Source organism: Oncorhynchus mykiss, unplaced genomic scaffold, assembly GCF_013265735.2.
Source record: "Oncorhynchus mykiss isolate Arlee unplaced genomic scaffold, USDA_OmykA_1.1 un_scaffold_87, whole genome shotgun sequence".
Taxonomy (NCBI): Eukaryota; Metazoa; Chordata; class Actinopteri; order Salmoniformes; family Salmonidae; genus Oncorhynchus; species Oncorhynchus mykiss.
The window spans coordinates 1,386,833-1,410,222 of NW_023493659.1; the positions used below are offsets into that span (position 1 = coordinate 1,386,833).

General features: G+C 46.6%; 1 protein-coding gene and 1 long non-coding RNA gene across 5 annotated transcripts in view; both read right to left on the reverse strand.

Moving 5' to 3' along the window:
* The window catches only part of LOC110514204 (LIM and calponin homology domains-containing protein 1), a 62,441-nt gene extending 39,383 nt beyond the window's left edge, over positions 1-23,058 (reverse strand). Inside the window, exons 1-4 of one of the 4 annotated variants that reach the window (XM_036971946.1) lie at positions 22,608-23,058; positions 7,817-7,887; positions 7,591-7,660; positions 615-721 (exon numbers count right to left, since the gene is read on the reverse strand). In XM_036971946.1, coding sequence (XP_036827841.1) covers positions 615-721; positions 7,591-7,660; positions 7,817-7,887; positions 22,608-22,706 — 347 coding nt within the window. In that variant the 5' untranslated portion in view covers positions 22,707-23,058. Of the gene's footprint in view, positions 1-614; positions 722-7,590; positions 7,661-7,816; positions 7,888-22,607 lie in introns of those variants that run through there. The other 3 variants (XM_036971945.1, XM_036971947.1, XM_036971948.1) reach the window with 3 other exon arrangements.
* On the reverse strand, positions 9,010-10,569 carry LOC118946997. The gene is made up of 3 exons (XR_005041628.1): positions 10,225-10,569; positions 9,981-10,152; positions 9,010-9,908 (listed from the first exon to the last, which is right to left on the reverse strand). It is a non-coding gene; the product is annotated as an uncharacterized LOC118946997 (long non-coding RNA).
* Positions 23,059-23,390: the final 332 nt, after the last annotated feature.

Here is a 23,390-nt window from a genome sequence, read left to right on the forward strand (position 1 = left end):
GAGGAAGGGTTTCTGAGTGACAGTTCAGGCCTTGATAGGGAGAGGAAGGGTTTCTGGGGGATTTCTGGAGGACAGTTCAGGCCTTGATAGGGAGAGGAATGGTTTCTGGAGGATAGTTCAGGCCTTGATAGGGAGAGGAAGGGTTTCTGCGGGATTTCTGGAGGACAGTTCAGGCCTTGATAGGGAGAGGAAGGGTTTCTGAGGGACAGTTCAGGCCTTGATAGGGAGAGGAAGGGTTTCTGGGGGATTTCTGGAGGATAGTTCAGGCCTTGATAGGGAGAGGAAGGGTTTCTGGAGGACAGTTCAGGCCTTGATAGGGAGAGGAAGGGTTTCTGGAGGACAGTTCAGGCCTTGATAGGGAGAGGAAGGGTTTCTGGAGGACAGTTCAGGCCTTGATAGGGAGAGGAAGGGTTTCTGGGGGATAGTTCAGGCCTTGATAGGGAGAGGAAGGGTTTCTGGGGGATTTCTGGAGGACAGTTCAGGCCTTGATAGGGAGAGGAAGGGTTTCTGAGTGATTTCTGGAGGACAGTTCAGGCCTTGATAGGGGCCTAGTTATATACTGTATATATTTATATATACGCACGCACGCACACACGTTTCTCTCTCTCTCTAACCTGAGGTTGGCTTGTATGGAGGTGTCCTGAAGGTCTCCCGGATTAAACAGCTGGGAACCTTTCAGACCCAACTCCTCACAGCCTCTGAGGAACACTGACAGGTTGTCCTGTTGTTGGGGGGAGGAGGGAGAGGAATGGGGGGAGGAGGGAGAGGAATGGGGAGGGAGGGGGAGGGAGGAGGGAGAGAGGGAAAGAGAGTAGAGGTTTAGTTTATTAGTAGCATTGCAGTAGTAGTGTAGCAGTATAGCAGTAGTATTGTAGTAATATAGTAGTATAATACTGACCAGTCCAGCAATGGGCATAGGCAACACTATTAGTGCAATATTAATGCAATATTAGTGCAGTATTAGTGCAGCATTAGCATAGTATTAGTGTAGTATTAGTGAAGTATTGGTGTAGTATTAGTGTAGCATTAGTGTAGTATTAGTAGGGTATTAGTGTAGTAGTAGTGTTGTATTCGGGTGGTATCAGTGTAGTACCAGTGTAGTATTAGTGCAGCATTAGCATAGTATAAGTGTAGTATTAGTGCAGTATTGGTGTAGTATTAGTGTAGTATTAGTGTAGTATTAGTGCAGTATTAGTGTCACGGTGAGTGAATGAGGACCCAAAAGCGAATTAACTTAACAGAGCTTCTTTAATAACCAAACATAGGTAGGTTCAGACAGACCGGCAGATTCCGACAGGACAGGACAAGGTTACAGCAAACATGACGATAGTCTGGTTCAGGCATGAAACACAACAAACAAGAATCCGACAAAGACAGGAGCAGAAACAGAGAGAGATATAGGGACCTAATCAGAGGGAAAAAGGGAACAGGTGGGAAACGGGGTGAATGGGTAGTTAGGAGGAGACAAGGAACAGCTGGGGGAAAGCGGGGGAGAAAAGGTAACCTAATACGACCAGCAGAGGGAGACAGGGTGAAAGGAAAGGACAGAAAGACACAACATGACAATACATGACAGTACCCCCCCACTCACCGAGCGCCTCCTGGCGCACTCGAGGAGGAAACCTGGCGGCAACGGAGGAAATCCTCGATCAGCGCACGGTCCAGCACGTCCCGAGAGGGAACCCAACTCCTCTCCTCAGGACCGTACCCCTCCCAATCTACGAGGTACTGGTGACCACGGCCCCGAGGACGCATGTCCAAAATCCTGCGGACCCTGTAGATGGGTGCGCCCTCGACAAGGATGGGGGGGGGGGGGGAAGACGAGCGGGGGCGCGAAGAACGGGCTTGATACAGGAGACATGGAAGACCGGGTGGACGCGACGAAGGTATCGCGGAAGAAGAAGTCGAACTGCGACAGGATTAATGACCCGAGAAATACGGAACGGACCAATGAACCGCGGGGTCAACTTGCGAGAAGCCGTCTTAAGGGGAAGGTTCTGAGTGGAGAGCCAAACTCTCTGACCGCGACAATATCTAGGACTCTTAGTTCTACGCTTATTAGCAGCCCTCACAGTCTGCGTCCTATAACGGCAAAGTGCAGACCTGACCCTCTTCCAGGTGCGCTCGCAACGTTGGACAAAAGCCTGAGCGGAGGGGACGCTGGACTCGGCGAACTGAGATGAGAACAGCGGAGGCTGGTACCCGAGGCTACTCTGAAAAGAAGATAGCCCGGTCGCAGACGAAGGAAGCGAGTTGTGGGCGTATTCTGCCCAGGGGAGCTGTTCTGACCAAGACGCAGGGTTGCGAAAAGAAAGACTGCGTAAGATGCGACCAATAGTCTGATTGGCCCGTTCTGCTTGACCGTTAGACTGGGGGTGAAAGCCGGAAGAGAGACTGACGGAAGCCCCAATCAAACGGCAAAACTCCCTCCAAAATTGAGACGTGAATTGCGAACCTCTGTCCGAAACGACGTCTGACGGAAGGCCATGAATTCTGAAAACATTCTCGATGATGATTTGTGCCGTCTCTTTAGCAGAAGGAAGCTTAGCAAGGGGAATGAAATGAGCCGCCTTAGAGAACCTATCGACAACCGTAAGAATAACAGTCTTCCCCGCTGACGAAGGCAGTCCGGTGACAAAATCTAAGGCGATGTGAGACCACGGTCGAGAGGGAATGGGAAGCGGCCTGAGACGGCCGGCAGGAGGAGAGTTACCGGACTTAGTCTGCGCGCAGACCGAACAAGCAGCCACGAAACGACGCGTGTCATGCTCCCGGGTGGGCCACCAAAAACGCTGGCGAATGGAAGCAAGCGTACCCCGAACGCCAGGGTGGCCGGCTAACTTGGCAGAGTGAGCCCACTGAAGAACGGCAAGACGAGTAGGAACGGGAACGAAAAGAAGGTTCCTAGGACAAGCGCGAGGCGACGGAGTGTGAGTGAGCGCTTGCTTTACCTGCCTCTCAATTCCCCAGACAGTCAACCCGACAACACGCCCCTCAGGGAGAATCCCCTCGGGGTCAGTGGAGGCTACTGAAGAACTGAAGAGACGAGATAAAGCATCAGGCTTGGTGTTCTTAGAGCCCGGACGATAAGAAATCACGAACTCGAAACGAGCGAAAAACAGCGCCCAACGCGCCTGACGCGCATTAAGTCGTTTGGCAGAACGGATGTACTCAAGGTTCCTATGGTCAGTCCAAACGACAAAAGGAACGGTCGCGCCCTCCAACCACTGTCGCCATTCGCCTAGGGCTAACCGGATGGCGAGCAGTTCGCGGTTTCCCACATCATAGTTACGTTCCGACGGCGACAGGCGATGAGAAAAATACGCGCATGGGTGGACCTTGTCGTCAGAGAGGGAGCGCTGAGAAAGAATGGCTCCCACGCCCACCTCTGACGCGTCAACCTCGACAACGAACTGTCTAGAGACGTCAGGTGTAACAAGGATAGGAGCGGATGTAAAACGATTCTTGAGGAGATCAAAAGCTCCCTGGGCGGAAACGGACCACTTAAAGCACGTCTTGACAGAAGTAAGGGCTGTGAGAGGAGCTTCCACCTGACCGAAATTACGGATGAAACGACGATAGAAGTTCGCGAAGCCGAGAAAGCGCTGCAGCTCGATGCGTGACTTAGGGGCGGGCCAATCAATGACAGCTTGGACCTTAGCGGGATCCATCTTAATGCCTTCAGCGGAAATAACAGAACCGAGAAATGTGACGGAGGAGGCATGAAAAGTGCACTTCTCAGCCTTCACAAAAAGACAATTCTCTAAAAGGCGCTGGAGGACACGTCGAACGTGCTGAACATGAATCTGGAGTGACGGTGAAAAAATCAGGATATCGTCAAGGTAAACGAAAACAAAGATGTTCAGCATGTCTCTCAGGACATCATTGACTAATGCCTGAAAGACAGCTGGAGCGTTAGCGAGGCCGAAAGGAAGAACCCGGTATTCAAAGTGCCCTAACGGAGTGTTAAACGCCGTCTTCCACTCGTCCCCCTCCCTGATGCGCACGAGATGGTAAGCGTTACGAAGGTCCAACTTAGTGAAAAACCTGGCTCCCTGCAGGATCTCGAAGGCTGAAGACATAAGAGGAAGCGGATAACGATTCTTCACTGTTATGTCATTCAGCCCTCGATAATCTATGCAGGGGCGCAGAGACCCGTCCTTCTTCTTGACAAAAAAAAACCCCGCTCCGGCGGGAGAGGAGGAGGGGACTATGGTACCGGCGTCAAGAGCTACAGACAAATAATCCTCGAGAGCCTTACGTTCGGGAGCCGACAGAGAGTATAGTCTACCCCGGGGGGGAGTGGTTCCCGGAAGGAGATCAATACTACAATCATACGACCGGTGTGGAGGAAGAGAGGTGGCCCTGGACCGACTGAACACCGTGCGCAGATCGTGATATTCCTCCGGCACCCCTGTCAAATCACCAGGCTCCTCCTGTGAAGAAGAGACAGAGGAAACAGGAGGGATAGCAGACATTAAACATTTCACATGACAAGAGACGTTCCAGGAGAGGATAGAATTACTAGACCAATTAATGGAAGGATTATGACAAACTAGCCAGGGATGGCCCAAAACAACAGGTGTAAAAGGTGAACGAAAAATTAAAAAAGAAATGGTTTCGCTATGATTACCAGAAACAGTGAGGGTTAAAGGTAGCGTCTCACGCTGAATCCTGGGGAGAGGACTACCATCCAGGGCGAACAAGGCCGTGGACTCCCTTAACTGTCTGAGAGGAATGTCATGTTCCCGAGCCCAGGTCTCGTCCATAAAACAGCCCTCCGCCCCAGAGTCTATTAAGGCACTGCAGGAAGCTGACGAACCGGTCCAGCGTAGATGGACCGACAAGGTAGTGCAGGATCTTGAAGGAGAGACAGGAGTAGTAGCGCTCACCAGTAGCCCTCCGCTTACTGATGAGCTCTGGCTTTTACTGGACATGAAGTGACAAAATGACCAGCAGAACCGCAATAGAGACAGAGGCGGTTGGTGATTCTCCGTTCCCTCTCCTTAGTCGAGATGCGGATACCTCCCAGCTGCATAGGCTCAGCTCCCGAGCCGGCAGAGGAAGATGGTAGTGATGCGGAGAGGGGGGCAACGGAGAGCGCGAGCTCCTTTCCACGAGCTCGGTGACGAAGATCAACCCGTCGCTCAATGCGAATAGCGAGTTCAATCAAGGAATCCACGCTGGAAGGAACCTCCCGGGAGAGAATCTCATCCTTTACCTCTGCGCGGAGACCCTCCAGAAGACGAGCGAGCAAGGCCGGCTCGTTCCAGCCACTGGAGGCAGCAAGAGTGCGAAACTCAATAGAGTAGTCAGTTATGGATCGATTGCCTTGACATAGGGAAGACAGGGCCCTGGAAGCCTCCTCCCCAAAAACAGATCGATCAAAAACCCGTATCATCTCCTCCTTAAAGTCCTGATACTGGTTAGTACACTCAGCCCTTGCCTCCCAGATTGCCGTGCCCCACTCACGAGCCCGTCCAGTAAGGAGAGATATGACGTAGGCGACACGAGCAGTGCTCCTGGCGTAAGTGTTGGGCTGGAGAGAAAACACAATATCACACTGGGTGAGGAACGAGCGGCATTCAGTGGGCTCCCCAGAGTAACACGGCGGGTTATTGATTCTGGGCTCCGGAGATTCGAAAGCCCTGGAAGTGGCCGGTGGATCGAGGCGGAGATGGTGAACCTGTTCTGTGAGGTTGGAGACTTGGGTGGCCAGGGTCTCAACGGCATGTCGAGCAGCAGACAATTCCTGCTCGTGTCTGCCTAGCATCGCTCCCTGGATCTCGACGGCTGAGTGGAGAGGATCCGAAGTCGCTGGGTCCATTCTTGGTCGGATTCTTCTGTCACGGTGAGTGAATGAGGACCCAAAAGCGAATTAACTTAACAGAGCTTCTTTAATAACCAAACATAGGTAGGTTCAGACAGACCGGCAGATTCCGACAGGACAGGACAAGGTTACAGCAAACATGACGATAGTCTGGTTCAGGCATGAAACACAACAAACAAGAATCTGACAAAGACAGGAGCAGAAACAGAGAGAGATATAGGGACCTAATCAGAGGGAAAAAGGGAACAGGTGGGAAACGGGGTGAATGGGTAGTTAGGAGGAGACAAGGAACAGCTGGGGGAAAGCGGGGGAGAAAAGGTAACCTAATACGACCAGCAGAGGGAGACAGGGTGAAAGGAAAGGACAGAAAGACACAACATGACAATACATGACAATTAGTGCAGTAGTAGTGCAGTAGTAGTGCAGTATTAGTGTAGTATGTGTGTAGTATTAGTGCAGTATTAGTGCAGTATTAGTGTAGTATTAGTGCAGTATTAGTGCAGTAGTAGTGCAGCATTAGTGCAGTAGTAGTGTAGTCTAGTGTAGCATTAGCGCAATATCAGTGTAGTATTTGTGTGGTATTAGTGCAGTATTAGTGTAGTATTAGTGCAGTATTAGTGCAGTAGTAGTGTAGTAGTAGTGCAGTAGTAGTGCAGTATTAGTGTAGTCTAGTGTAGCATTAGTGTAGTATTGGTGCAGTAGCCTGGTTAATTAGTATAGTCCCAGAAGACTGGCCACTCTTCAGAGCCTGGTTCCTCTCTACCCAGTACAGCCTAGTTATTGGTTAGGTAACATTAGTATAGTACCAGAAGACTGGCCACTCTTCAGAGCCTGGTTCCTCTCTACCCAGTACAGCCTAGTTATTGGTTAGGTAACATTAGTATAGTACCAGAAGACTGGCCACTCTTCAGAGCCTGGTTCCTCTCTACCCAGTACAGCCTAGTTATTGGTTAGGTAACATTAGTATAGTACCAGAAGACTGGCCACTCTTCAGAGCCTGGTTCCTCTCTACCCAGTACAGCCTAGTTATTGGTTAGGTAACATTAGTATAGTACCAGAAGACTGGCCACTCTTCAGAGCCTGGTTCCTCTCTACCCAGTACAGCCTAGTTATTGGTTAGGTAACATTAGTATAGTACCAGAAGACTGGCCACTCTTCAGAGCCTGGTTCCTCTCTACCCAGTACAGCCTAGTTATTGGTTAGGTAACATTAGTATAGTACCAGAAGACTGGCCACTCTTCAGAGCCTGGTTCCTCTCTACCCAGTACAGCCTAGTTATTGGTTAGGTAACATTAGTATAGTCCCAGAAGACTGGCCACTCTTCAGAGCCTGGTTCCTCTCTACCCAGTACAGCCTAGTTATTGGTTAGGTAACATTAGTATAGTACCAGAAGACTGGCCACTCTTCAGAGCCTGGTTCCTCTCTACCCAGTACAGCCTAGTTATTGGTTAGGTAACATTAGTATAGTACCAGAAGACTGGCCACTCTTCAGAGCCTGGTTCCTATCTAGGTTTGTTCTTAGGTTCCTGCCTTTCTAGGGAGTTTTTCCTAGCCTCCGTGCTTCTACACCTGCATTGCTTGCTGTTTGGGGTTTTGGGCTGGGTTTCTGTCCAGCCCTTTGAGACATCGGCTCCCCCTAGAGGCTTCTACACCTGCATTGCTTGCTGTTTGGGGTTTTAGGCTGGGTTTATGTACAGCACTTTGTGACATCGGCTGATGTAGAAAGGAGTTTCTAACCCATTTGATTTAGTGGTACTGACCAGTCCAGCGATGGGCGACGGTAGTCTGTTGATTTTCTGGACCAAACCTGGTCTGATGGAACACAGTAACCTGGAAGAGACACACAGACAAATACTACACTACACTCAGTATGTATGTGTGTGTGTGTGTGTGTGTGTGTGTGTGTGTGTGTGTGTTTAATGAGAGACAGTGGAACAGCAGAGGATTGTGGGGATTTCAAAGGCGGAAGTGAGGTCACAGACTCACTCGCATAGCAGGATCCCGTTCTCCAGGCCGCTCCGGAAGTCCTTCTCACCGAAACTTTTTCCCGTCACCTCCTGGGGAGAACACACATCATCACGGTTCTATAGAGGTTCTAACCAGGTTATAACAAGGTTCTAAAGAGGTTCTAGCCAGGTTCTAAAGAGGTTCTAACCAGGTTCTAAAGAGTTTCTAAAGAGGTTCTAGCCAGGTTCTAGACAGGTTCTAAAGAGGTTCTAGCCAGGTTCTAGCCAGGTTCTAAAAAGGTTCAAACAAGGTTATAAAGAGGTTCTAGCCGGCTTCTAAAATGTTCTAAAGAGTTTCAAACACAGTTCTAAAGAGGTTCAAACAAGGTTATAAAGAGGTTCTAACCAGGTTATAAAGAGGTTCTAACCAGGTTATAAATAGGTTCTAACCAGGTTATAAAGAGGTTCTAACCAGGTTCTAGCAAGGTTCTAACCAGGTTCTAGCGAGGTTCTAACCAGCTTATAAAGAGGTTCTAACCAGGTTATAAAGATGTTCTAACCAGCTTAAAAGAGGTACTAAAGAAGTTCTAGCCAGGTTCTAAAATGTTCTAAAGAGGTTCAAACAAGGTTACAAAGAGGTTCTAACCAGGTTATAAAGAGGTTCTAGCCAGGTTCTAAAAGGGTTCTAAAAAGGTTCTAAAGAGGTTCAAACAAGGTTCTACAGAGGTTCTAACCAGGTTCTAACCAGGTTAAAAAAGGTTCTAACCAGGTTAAAAATGGTTCTAACCAGGTTGTAAAGAGGTTCTAACCAGGTTATAAAGATGTTCTAACCAGGTTATAAAGAGGTTATAACCAGGTTCTAGCGAGGTTCTAACCAGGTTCTAGCGAGGTTCTAACCAGGTTATAAAGAGGTTCTAACCAGGTTATAAAGAGGTTCTAGCCAGGTTCTAAAGAGGTTCAAACAAGGTTATAAAGAGGTTCTAACCAGGTTATAAAGAAGTTCTAACCAGGTTATAAAGAGGTTCTAACCAGGTTAATAAAGAGGTTCAAACCAGGTTATAAAGAGGTTCTAACCAGGTTTTAAAAGGGTTTAGCCAGGATCTACCCTGTCTTTTCTCTGTAAATGTACAGCATTATACTGGCACCAGAGTTGCCGGCATAACACTGTACATTTGCTTAACAGCATTGATGCTATAATTAAGCAATAAGGCACGAGGGAATGTGGAACCGTGGTATATTGGCCATATACCACAAACCCCCGAGGTGCCTTATTGCTATTATAAACTGGTTACCAACGTAATTAGAAAAGTAAAAATATGTTTTGTCAAACCGTGGTATACCACGACTTTCAGTCAATCAGCATTCAGGGCTCCAACCACCCAGTTTATAGTGTATTTTACAGTAATATTTCCTTACTGTAAAAGCTGCCAACTCTGTTGCCAGTATAATTCTGTACATTTACAGGGAAGTTTTAGGGAAATTCTTCCTGAAATCTAAATGTCAGAAAAACAATACATTTGTACATCAAATACATTTATTCAAATTGGTAACAACATTAACAACATATGAAACAAGTGAATTGACAACAGAAGTAACAACAGTTAACACATATGTAATAAGAGCATCATTACAGTAATAATGTAGAGTGGAAGGGAAAGTGTTTTAACTACTTGGCAAGCATGAAACAAACAGACAATCATAATATCAGTCAAAAATATCACATTCCCAGTTCATGCTACAAAACCAACTTCGTAAAGGGGTTTTAAAAATATGTTCTATTTGAGCCAAAAATCCATGACGTAGAATAAGACATTGTTGTAGTTGACACAACCTTCCATAACAAAACACTGAGACATTGTTGTAGTTGACTCAACCTTCCATAACAGAACACTGAGACATTGTTGTAGTTGACTCAACGTTCCATAACAGAACACTGAGACATTGTTGTAGTTGACGCAACCTTCCATAACAGAACACTGAGACATTGTTGTAGTTGACTCAACCTTCCATAACAGAACACTGAGACATTGTTGTAGTTGACTCAACCTTCCATAACAGAACACTGATACATTGTTGTAGTTGACTCAACCTTCCATAACAGAACACTGAGACATTGTTGTAGTTGACTCAACCTTCCATAACAGAACACTGAGACATTGTTGTCAGAATAGATGGATACAGTTCATTGTTGTAGTTGACACAACCTTCCATAACAGAACACTGAGACATTGTTGTAGTTGACTCAACCTTCCATAACAGAACACTGAGACATTGTTGTAGTTGACACAACCTTCCATAACAGAACACTGAGACATTGTTGTAGTTGACTCAACCTTCCATAACAGAACACTGAGACATTGTTGTAGTTGACTCAACCTTCCATAACAGAACACTGAGACATTGTTGTCAGAATAGATGGATACAGTTCATTGTTGTAGTTGACACAACCTTCCATAACAGAACACTGAGACATTGTTGTAGTTGACTCAACCTTCCATAACAGAACACTGAGACATTGTTGTAGTTGACACAACCTTCCATAACAGAACACTGAGACATTGTTGTAGTTGACTCAACCTTCCATAACAGAACACTGAGACATTGTTGTAGTTGACTCAACCTTCCATAACAGAACACTGAGACATTGTTGTAGTTGACACAACCATCCATAACAGAACACTGAGACAGCGAAACGCTCTGAATTTACAAACGACCCAGATCGCATTCTGACACACTGGAGGCAATTATGAACGCACCATTAGTTGTCAATCAAATGTATTTGGCATCGATCAAATGTGAGTGCAGGCAAGTTCCCATTCAGTTGTCAAAGCGTGGGTTGGGACAAGCATGCATTGGTGGGTAAGCTCCGTCGTTTATCAGTCCAATTTTGACAGCCAACTAGCTGGAAAAGTTTGAGAGGGTTTACCTAATGTTTCTTTGTTAGATATGAGTTCATCTTGTTCTGGCTAGCATAAGTTGTTGATCTGGTTGTTGTTGATGTGTATAACAAAGGGAGCGAGAGTCTACCTTTTCATGGTTGTTTAATCAATAGGACTGTAAAGTTCCCTAATGTATGAGGACTCCCGTTGTGTTTTTAAATATTTACAGAAATCTATTCAGGTGTATTTTGTGTCTTTTGGTGAAAGTGTTCTAATGATCTGAAGTCACGCTGTTGTTACGGCCTGTAAACACACAGTCCAGTTCATAGTGAATGATGGCAGGCCCTACTGCCTGTAAACACACAGTCCAGTTCATAGTGAATGATGGCAGGCCCTACTGCCTGTAAACACACAGTCCAGTTCATAGTGAATGATAACAGGCCCTACTGCCTGTAAACACACAGTCCAGTTCATAGTGAATGATGGCAGGCCCTACTGCCTGTAAACACACAGTCCAGTTCATAGTGAATGATGGCAGGCCCTACTGCCTGTAAACACACAGTCCAGTTCATAGTGAAGGATGACAGGCCCTACTGCCTGTAAACACACAGTCCAGTTCATAGTGAAGGATGACAGGCCCTACTGCCTGTAAACACACAGTCCAGTTCATAGTGAATGATGGCAGGCCCTACTGCCTGTAAACACACAGTCCAGTTCATAGTGAATGATGACAGGCCCTACTGCCTGTAAACACACAGTCCAGTTCATAGTGAATGATGGCAGGCCCTACTGCCTGTAAACACACAGTCCAGTTCATAGTGAATGATAACAGGCCCTACTGCCTGTAAACACACAGTCCAGTTCATAGTGAATGATGGCAGGCCCTACTGCCTGTAAACACACAGTCCAGTTCATAGTGAATGATGACAGGCCCTACTGCCTGTAAACACACAGTCCAGTTCAAAGTGAATGATGGCAGGCCCTACTGCCTGTAAACACACAGTCCAGTTCATAGTGAATGATGACAGGCCCTACTGCCTGTAAACACACAGTCCAGTTCAAAGTGAATGATGGCAGGCCCTACTGCCTGTAAACACACAGTCCAGTTCATAGTGAATGATGGCAGGCCCTACTGCCTGTAAACACACAGTCCAGTTCATAGTGAATGATGACAGGCCCTACTGCCTGTAAACACACAGTCCAGTTCATAGTGAATGATGGCAGGCCCTACTGCCTGTAAACACACAGTCCAGTTCAAAGTGAATGATGACAGGCCCTACTGCCTGTAAACACACAGTCCAGTTCATAGTGAATGATGGCAGGCCCTACTGCCTGTAAACACACAGTCCAGTTCATAGTGAATGATGGCAGGCCCTACTGCCTGTAAACACACAGTCCAGTTCATAGTGAATGATGACAGGCCCTACTGCCTGTAAACACACAGTCCAGTTCATAGTGAATGATGGCAGGCCCTACTGCCTGTAAACACACAGTCCAGTTCATAGTGAATGATGACAGGCCCTACTGCCTGTAAACACACAGTCCAGTTCATAGTGAATGATGGCAGGCCCTACTGCCTGTAAACACACAGTCCAGTTCATAGTGAATGATGACAGGCCCTACTGCCTGTAAACACACAGTCCAGTTCATAGTGAATGATGGCAGGCCCTACTGCCTGTAAACACACAGTCCAGTTCATAGTGAATGATGACAGGCCCTACTGCCTGTAAACACACAGTCCAGTTCATAGTGAATGATGGCAGGCCCTACTGCCTGTAAACACACAGTCCAGTTCATAGTGAATGATGGCAGGCCCTACTGCCTGTAAACACACAGTCCAGTTCATAGTGAATGATGACAGGCCCTACTGCCTGTAAACACACAGTCCAGTTCATAGTGAATGATGGCAGGCCCTACTGCCTGTAAACACACAGTCCAGTTCATAGTGAATGATGGCAGGCCCTACTGCCTGTAAACACACAGTCCAGTTCATAGTGAATGATGGCAGGCCCTACTGCCTGTAAACACACAGTCCAGTTCATAGTGAATGATGGCAGGCCCTACTGCCTGTAAACACACAGTCCAGTTCATAGTGAATGATGGCAGGCCCTACTGCCTGTAAACACACAGTCCAGTTCATAGTGAATGATGGCAGGCCCTACTGCCTGTAAACACACAGTCCAGTTCATAGTGAATGATGGCAGGCCCTACTGCCTGTAAACACACAGTCCAGTTCATAGTGAATGATGACAGGCCCTACTGCCTGTAAACACACAGTCCAGTTCATAGTGAATGATGGCAGGCCCTACTGCCTGTAAACACACAGTCCAGTTCATAGTGAATGATGACAGGTCCTACTGCCTGTAAACACACAGTCCAGTTCATAGTGAATGATGGCAGGCCCTACTCCCTGTAAACACACAGTCCAGTTCATAGTGAATGATGGCAGGCCCTACTGCCTGTAAACACACAGTCCAGTTCATAGTGAATGATGGCAGGCCCTACTGCCTGTAAACACACAGTCCAGTTCATAGTGAATGATGACAGGCCCTACTGCCTGTTAACACACAGTCCAGTTCATAGTGAATGATGGCAGGCCCTACTGCCTGTAAACACACAGTCCAGTTCATAGTGAATGATGGCAGGCCCTACTGCCTGTAAACACACAGTCCAGTTCATAGTGAATGATGGCAGGCCCTACTGCCTGTAAACACAGTCCAGTTCATAGTGAATGATGACAGGCCCTACTGCCTGTAAACACACAGTCCAGTTCATAGTGAATGATGACAGGCCCTACTGCCTGTAAACACACAGTCCAGTTCATAGTGAATGATGGCAGGCCCTACTGCCTGTAAACACACAGTCCAGTTCATAGTGAATGATGACAGGCCCTACTGCCTGTAAACACACAGTCCAGTTCATAGTGAATGATGACAGGCCCTACTGCCTGTAAACACACAGTCCAGTTCATAGTGAATGATGGCAGGCCCTACTCCCTGTAAACACACAGTCCAGTTCATAGTGAATGATGACAGGCCCTACTGCCTGTAAACACACAGTCCAGTTCATAGTGAATGATGGCAGGCCCTACTCCCTGTAAACACACAGTCCAGTTCATAGTGAATGATGACAGGCCCTACTCCCTGTAAACACACAGTCCAGTTCATAGTGAATGATGACAGGCCCTACTGCCTGTAAACACACAGTCCAGTTCATAGTGAATGATGGCAGGCCCTACTGCCTGTAAACACACAGTCCAGTTCATAGTGAATGATGGCAGGCCCTACTGCCTGTAAACACACAGTCCAGTTCATAGTGAATGATGGCAGGCCCTACTGCCTGTAAACACACAGTCCAGTTCAAAGTGAATGATGGCAGGCCCTACTGCCTGTAAACACACAGTCCAGTTCATAGTGAATGATGGCAGGCCCTACTGCCTGTAAACACACAGTCCAGTTCATAGTGAATGATGGCAGGCCCTACTGCCTGTAAACACAGTCCAGTTCATAGTGAATGATGGCAGGCCCTACTGCCTGTAAACACACAGTCCAGTTCATAGTGAATGATGGCAGGCCCTACTGCCTGTAAACACACAGTCCAGTTCATAGTGAATGATGGCAGGCCCTACTGCCTGTAAACACACAGTCCAGTTCATAGTGAATGATGGCAGGCCCTACTGCCTGTAAACACACAGTCCAGTTCATAGTGAATGATGGCAGGCCCTACTGCCTGTAAACACACAGTCCAGTTCATAGTGAATGATGGCAGGCCCTACTGCCTGTAAACACACAGTCCAGTTCATAGTGAATGATGGCAGGCCCTACTGCCTGTAAACACAGTCCAGTTCATAGTGAATGATGGCAGGCCCTACTGCCTGTAAACACACAGTCCAGTTCATAGTGAATGATGACAGGCCCTACTGCCTGTAAACACACAGTCCAGTTCATAGTGAATGATGGCAGGCCCTACTGCCTGTAAACACACAGTCCAGTTCATAGTGAATGATGGCAGGCCCTACTGCCTGTAAACACACAGTCCAGTTCATAGTGAATGATGGCAGGCCCTACTGCCTGTAAACACACAGTCCAGTTCATAGTGAATGATGGCAGGCCCTACTGCCTGTAAACACACAGTCCAGTTCATAGTGAATGATGGCAGGCCCTACTGCCTGTAAACACACAGTCCAGTTCATAGTGAATGATGGCAGGCCCTACTGCCTGTAAACACACAGTCCAGTTCATAGTGAATGATGGCAGGCCCAGTCTACCAACGATAGACACTATTCTACTGACTCAACATCAGATTATTAACCTCAGTCTACCAACGATAGACACTATTCTACTGACTCAACATCAGATTATTAACCCAGTCTACCAAAGATAGACACTATTCTACTGACTCAACATCCAACAATAGACACTATTCTACTGACTCAACATCCAACGATAGACACTATTCTACTAACTCAACATCAGGTTATTAACCCAGTCTACCAACTGGATCTGTAGTGACGCCTGAACACTGCGATGCGGTGCCTTAGTCCGCGGCGCGACGAGGGAGGCCCAATCAAACATTATTTCATATAATCATTTTCTATCATCTATATTAATCAAATGTATAATTATTGTACGGACTCTCTCTGCATCTAACTCTCCAGATTACACACACACACAAGCACATACACACACCCACAGAGATATTGCAGTTGGACATCTGAAGCTATTCCAATTAATCCCTGCAAGGACAGCTGTGACATCTGGCATGTAAAAAACACGCACGCACGCACGCACGCACGCACACACACACACACACACACACACACACACACACACACACACACACACACACAAACACACACACACACACACACACGTCAGAGGTATCTCTGTTCTAGAACACACATTTCTATGTGGCCGCTGTGCCATGCAGGGGGCGGGGCCTCGAGGAGACAAACTAACCTGAAAGGCTACTGCTGTTATGTTTCCTTGGACACCAATGTCACACACACACAGACAGACACACACACGCACGAAAGAGAGGCAGCCTTACCAGTCATAAATAACTAGAGAATTAAGAAGAGAGAGACAGAAAGAGAGACAGATTGAGAGAGACAGGTGGAGAGAGAGAGATAGAGATAGATGAGAGAGAGAGAAAGGGAGAGAAAGACAGACGCACATACTATCTGATCCTGGAATATACCAGATCTGAGGTCATCTGTCTTTGGCCTAATGAGCAGGAACCTGGACTTCACCAAAGAAATCAGAAATATAGACATTGTCATCCTACAAGAAACATGGTATAGAGGAGATGGACCCACTGGTTGTCCTCTAGGTTACAGAGAGCTGGTAGTCCCATCCACCAAACTAGCAGGTGGGTGGTATAGAGGAGATGGACCCACTGGTTGTTCTCTAGGTTACAGAGAGCTGGTAGTCCCATCCACCAAACTACCAGGTGGGTGGTATAGAGGAGATGGACCCACTGGTTACTCTCTAGGTTACAGAGAGCTGGTAGTCCCATCCACCAAACTAGCAGGTGGGTGGTATAGAGGAGATGGACCCACTGGTTGACCTCTAGGTTACAGAGAGCTGGTAGTCCCATCCACCAAACTTGCAGGTGGGTGGTATAGAGGAGATGGACCCACTGGTTGTTCTCTAGGTTACAGAGAGCTGGTAGTCCCATCCACCAAACTACCAGGTGGGTGGTATAGAGGAGATGGACCCACTGGTTACTCTCTAGGTTACAGAGAGCTGGTAGTCCCATCCACCACACTACCAGGTGGGTGGTATAGAGGAGAGGGACCCACTGGTTGTCCTCTAGGTTACAGAGAGCTGGTAGTCCCATCCACCACACTACCAGGTGTGAAACAGGGAAGAGACTCAGGGGGTATGCTAATTTGGTATTGAGCAGACCTAACCCACTCTATTATATTAGTCAAAATAGGAAAATTTTACCTCTGGCTATAAATTAAAAAGGAAATGATCTCAACAGAGATAAATGTCCTCCTGTGTGCTACCTACAGTTGAAGTCAGAAGTTTACATTCACTTAGTTTGGAGTCATTAAAACTCATTTTTCTTGTTAACAAACTATAGTTTTGGCAAGTCGGTTAGGACATCTACTTGTGCATGACACAAGTCATTTTTCCAACAATTGTTTACAGACAGATTATAATTCACTGTGTCACAATTCCAGTGGGTCAGAAGTTTACATACACTAAGTTTACTCTGCCTTTAATAAACAGCATGGAAAATTCCAGAAAATGATTTCATGCCTTTAGAAGCTTCCGATAGGCTAATTGACATAATTTGAGTCAATTGGAGGTGTACCTGTGGATGTATTTAAAGGCCTTCAAACTCAGTGCCTCTTTGCTTGACATCATGGGACAATCAAAATAAATCAACCAAGACCTCAGAAAATAAATTGTAGACCTCGACAAGTCTGGTTCATCCTTGGGAGCAATTTCCAAACGCCTGAAGGAACCACGTTCATCTGTACAAACAATAGTACGCAAGTATAAACACCATGGGACAGCACAGCCGTCATACCGCTCAGGAAGGAGACGTGTTCTGTCTCCTAGAGAGGAACGTACTTTGGTGCGAAAAGTGCAAATCAATCCCAGAACAACAGCAAAGGACCTTGTGAAGATGCTGGAGGAAACAGGTGCAAAAGTATCTATATCTATATAACCTGAAAGGCCGCTCGGCAAGAAGAAGCCACTGCTCCAAAACCGCCATAAAAAAGCCAGACTACGGTTTGCAACTGCACATGGGGACGAAGATCGTACTTTTTGGAGAAATGTCCTCTGGTCTGATGAATCAAAAATAGAACTGTTTGGCCATAATGACCATCATTATGTTTGGAGGAAATAGGGGGAGGCTTGCGAGCTGAAGAACACCATCCCAACCGTGAAACACGGGGGTGCCAGCATCATGTTGTGGGGGTAGCAGCATCATGTTGTGGAGGTGCTTTGCTGCAGGAGGGACTGGTGCACTTCACAAAATAGATGGCATGAGGTAGGAAAATGATGTAGCAACATCTCAAGACATCAGTCAGGAAGTTAAAGCTTGGTCGCATTAAAAAATTATTTCACCTTTATTTAACCAGGTAGGCTAGTTGAGAACACCTTTATTTAACCAGGTAGGCTAGTTGAGAACACCTTTATTTAACCAGGTAGACTAGTTGAGAACACCTTTATCTAACCAGGTAGGCTAGTTGAGAACAAGTTCTCATTTGCAACTGCGACCTGGCCAAGATAAAGCGTAGCAATTCGACACATACAACAACACAGAGTTACACATGGAGTAAACAAAACATACAGTCAATAATACAGTAGAACAAAAGAAAACAAAAAGTCTATATACAGTGAGGTCAAATGAGGTAAGTTAAGGAAATAAATAGGCCATGGTGGCGAAGTAATTACAACATAACAATTAAACACTGGAATGGTAGATCGGCAGAAGATGAATGTGCAGGTAGAGATACTGGGGTTAAAAGGAGCTAAATAAATAAATAAATACAGTATGGGGATGAGGTAGGTAGATAGATGGGCTGTTTACAGATGGGCTATGTACAGGTGCAGTGATCTGTAAAATGCTCTGACAGCTGGTGCTTAAAGCTAGTGAGGGAGATGTGAGTCTCCAGCTTCAGAGATTTTTGCAATTCGTTCCAGTCATGGGCAGCAGAGAACTGGAAGGAAAGACGACCAAAGGAGGAATTGGCTTTGGGGGTGACCAGTGAGATATACCTGCTGGAGCGCGTGCTACGAGTGGGTGCTGCTATGGTGACCAGTGAACTGAGATAAGGCGGGTCTTTACCTAGCAGAGACTTGTAGATAACCTGTAGCCAGTGGGTTTGACGACGAGTATGAAGCGAGGACCAACCAACGAGAGCGTACAGGTCGCAGTGGTGAGTAGTATATGGGACTTTGGTGACAAAACGGATGGCACTGTAATAGACTGCATCCAGTTTGCTGAGTAGAGTGTTGGAGGATATTTTATAGATGACATCACCGAAGTCGAGGATCGGTAGGATGGTCAGTTTTACGAGGGTATGTTTGGCAGCATGAGTGAAGGATGCTTTGTTGCGATATAGGAAGCCGATTCTAGTTTTAATTTTGGATTGGAGATGCTTAATGTGAGTCTGGAAGGAGAGTTTACAGTCTAACCAGACACCCAGGTATTTGTAGTTGTCCACGTATTCTAAGTCAGAGCCGTCCAGAGTAGTGATGCTGGACGGGCGAGCAGGTGCGGGCAGCGATCGGTTGAAAAGCATGCATTTAGTTTTACTTGCGTTTAAGAGCAGTTGGAGGCCACGGAAGGAGAGTTGTATGGCATTGAAGCTTGTCTGGAGGTTAGTTAACACAGTGTCTAAGGAGGGGCCAGAAGTAAACAGAATGGTGTCGTCTGCGTAGAGGTGGATCAGAGAATCACCAGCAGCAAGAGCAACATCATTGATGTATATAGAAAAGAGAGTCGGACCGAGAATTGAACCCTGTGGCACACCCATAGAGACTGTCAGGGGTCCAGACAACAGGCCCTCCGATTTGACACACTGAACTCTATCAGAGAAGTAGTTGGTAAACCAGGCGAGGCAATCATTTGAGAAACCAAGGCTGTCGAGTCTGCCAATAAGAATGTTGTGATTGACAGAGTCGAAAGCCTTGGCCAGGTCGATGAATACGGCTGCACAGTATTGTTTTTTAAAAAAAAATATTTTTTTATTTCACCTTTATTTAACCAGGTAGGCTAGTTGAGAACAAGTTCTCATTTGCAACTGCGACCTGGCCAAGATAAGGCATAGCAGTGTGAACAGACAACACAGAGTTACACATGGAGTAAACAATTAACAAGTCAATAACACAGTAGAAAAAAAGGGGAGTCTATATATACATTGTGTGCAAAAGGCATGAGAAGGTAGGCAAATAATTACAATTATGCAGATTAACACTGGAGTGATAAATGATCAGATGGTTATGTACAGGTAGAGATATTGGTGTGCAAAAGAGCAGAAAAATAAATAAATAAAAACAGTATGGGGATGAGGTAGGTGAAAATGGGTGGACTATTTACCAATAGACTATGTACAGCTGCAGCGATCGGTTAGCTGCTCAGATAGCAGATGTTTGAAGTTGGTGAGGGAGATAAAAGTCTCCAACTTCAGCGATTTTTGCAATTCGTTCCAGTCACAGGCAGCAGAGAACTGGAACGAAAGGCGGCCAAATGAGGTGTTGGCTTTAGGGATGATCCGTGAGATACACCTGCTGGAGCGCGTGCTACGGATGGGTGTTGCCATCGTAACCAGTGAACTGAGATAAGGCGGAGCTTTACCTAGCATGGACTTGTAGATGACCTGGAGCCAGTGGGTCTGGCGACGAATATGTAGCGAGGGCCAGCCGACTAGAGCATACAAGTCGCAGTGGTGGGTGGTATAAGGTGCTTTAGTGACAAAACGGATGGCACTGTGATAAACTGCATCCAGTTTGCTGAGTAGAGTGTTGGAAGCAATTTTGTAGATGACATCGCCGAAGAAGAGGATCGGTAGGATAGTCAGTTTTACTAGGGTAAGTTTGGCGGCGTGAGTGAAGGAGGCTTTGTTGCGGAATAGAAAGCCGACTCTTGATTTGATTTTCGATTGGAGATGTTTGATATGGGTCTGGAAGGAGAGTTTAGAGTCTAGCCAGACACCTAGGTACTTATAGATGTCCACATATTCAAGGTCGGAACCATCCAGGGTGGTGATGCTGGTCATGTCTCTTATCGATGGCGGTTATGATGTCGTTTAGAACCTTGAGCCTAATTTCGAAGGCCCAAATGGACAATGACCCCAAGCATACTTCCAAAGTTGTGGCAAAATGGCTTAAAGACAACAAAGTCAAGGTATTTGAGTGGCCATCACAAAGCCCTGACCTCAATCCCATAGAAAATTTGTGGGCAGAACTGAAAAAGCGTGTGCGAGCAAGAAGGCCTACAAACCTGACTCAGTTACACCAGCTCTATCAGGAGGAATGGGCCAAAATTCACCCAACTTATTGTGGGAAGCTTGTGGAAAGCTACCCGAAACATTTGACCCAAGTTAAAAAAATTTAAAGGCAATGCTACCAAATACTAATTGAGTGTATGTAAACTTCTGACCCACTGGGAATGTGATGAAAGAAATAAAAGCTGAAATAAATAATTATCTCTACTATTATTCTGACATTTCACATTCTTAAAATAAAGTGGTGATCCTAACTGACCTAAGAAAATATATTGTTTACTTGGACTAAATGTCAGGAATGGGGAAAAACAGAGTTTAAATGTATTTGGCTGAGGTGTGTGTGTGTGTGTGAAGGTGGTGATTGACAAGATACCAAAGATACCATCATCATCATCCTCATGATCTCTGGTTGAGACAGGAAGTGTTGAACTAGCTGACTTCACTCAGTCGCTGTCCACAAATCAGATTTCACTCAGTCGCTGTCCACCAATCAGATGGTGGAAAACAGGTTACCATGTAGATCTACTCATAATAACAAGACCCCCCCCCCCCCCCCCCGACACACACAGAAGTCCCTGAAACGACATGATTGATTGTAAACATCACAGAGAGAGCCATGTGCGTGAATACTAGTCCACATTTTCACTGCCATGGCTACCATCCGGAATCTCCTGGCTCTCGCCTGCGGGAGGCGGGGTTCTGGTGCATGCGCTCAGGGGGAACGGGTTTCTCTCTCCAGGTGTCTTCAGACAAACCAAACATGGCCACCGAGAGGAACGGAGAGATACTATTCTAGTAAGTTCCATCCCTTACTAGATAATATTCTCTTAGTTTCACTCAAACACACACACACTTCATCACGCAGCAGTAATGTCCCACATTGAGCCTTCTAGTCAAGTTGTAACCGGACACCCTGCGAGACAACAGGTGACAGGGCAGTACATTTATAGGCTATCCCCTCAGTCCCAGGTCTCCAGTCCAGAACCCCCTACAGCAATATAACATTTATAGGCTATCCCCTCAGTCCCAGGTCTCAGTCCAGAACCCCCTACAGCAATATAACATTTATAGGCTATCCCCTCAGTCCCAGGTCTCCAGTCCAGAACCCCCTACAGCAATATAACATTTATAGGCTATCCCCTCAGTCCCAGGTCTCCAGTCGAGAACCCCCTACAGCAATATAACATTTATAGGCTATCCCCCTCAGTCCCAGGTCTCCAGTCCAGAACCCCCTACTGTAATATAACATTTATAGGCTATCCCCTCAGTCCCAGGTCTAATGTCAAGAACCTCCTACAGCAATATAACATTTTTAACCCCGGTGTCTAGAACCCCCTACTGTAATATAACATTTATAACCCCGGTCTCTAGAACCCCCTACTGTAATATCAAATCAAATCAAATCAAATCAAATTTATTTTATATAGCCCTTCGTACATCAGCTGATATCTCAAAGTGCTGTACAGAAACTAATATAACATTTATAACCCCGGTCTCTAGAACCCCCTACTGTAATATAACATTTATAACCCCCTACTGTAATATAACATTTATAACCCCCTACTGTAATATAACATTTATAACCCCGGTCTCTAGAACCCCCTACTGTAATATAACATTTATAACCCCCTACTGTAATATAACATTTATAACCCCGGTCTCTAGAACCCCCTACTGTAATATAACATTTATAACCCCGGTCTCTAGAACCCCCTACTGTAATATAACATTTATAACCCCCTACTGTAATATAACATTTATAACCCCGGTCTCCAGAACCCCCTACTGTAATATAACATTTATAACCCCCTACTGTAATATAACATTTATAACCCCCTACTGTAATATAACATTTATAACCCCCTACTGTAATATAACATTTATAACCCCTACTGTAATATAATATTTATAACCCCCTACTGTAATATAACATTTATAACCCCGGTAATAACCCCTGTTTATATACACAGACATCTCACCTCGATCCACTTCTGCGCCTCTCTGAATGCAGGCTCGGGATGTCTCAGTTTGTCCAGGGGAACGTGAGGTTCCTCGCGCTCAGTCCCGGTGCTGGCCATCTCTGATAACGGCTTCAGTAGGCTATGGTGCGTTCGTGGGGTTTAAATATCCTTTCTCCGTTAAGAAAAGCTCGGCAATGTCGTCCCTTAATTCCTACCGGACAGCTGGGCTTGTTATTCCACCGGTTAAGGCTCACGGAGGGCCCGTATCTGTTATATCCGTTATTCTACCAGGATTCTCCGTAACTCGGCGTGAGCGTCTCCCGGTTGGGCTGTAGAGGAAAATGATCTATCGTGACTCCCCACACTGCAACACGAACCAACCGGACACTAAAAATAACCTCCAACCGGCCAGGCGCGAGACAGACGCCAAGCAGCCGGTCCTGGTGCCCGCAGGACGGGGAGGATAGAAGAATGTTGGAGGGAGGGGGAGGTTGGGGCGGTGTGTGTATTTTACAAACGGTGGCGTTATAATTCCGGTCAGCTGGCGAGACAACGTGACGCTGCTGCCACCGAGCGCCAGAGAAGTAGAAAGGTCGCGTTGATTCACCGCATCTGTAACCACGGCAACGCGCTGCCGCACGGTGTCTAACCACGGCGACGCGCTGCCGCACCGCGTCTGTAAGCACGGCGACGCGCTGCCGCACCGCGTCTGTAACCACGGCGACGCGCTCCCAGCTCTGATCTGGACAAATTCCGTCCGACGACCACAGCGATAACTTTGGACTTCTGTTATTTCATGAA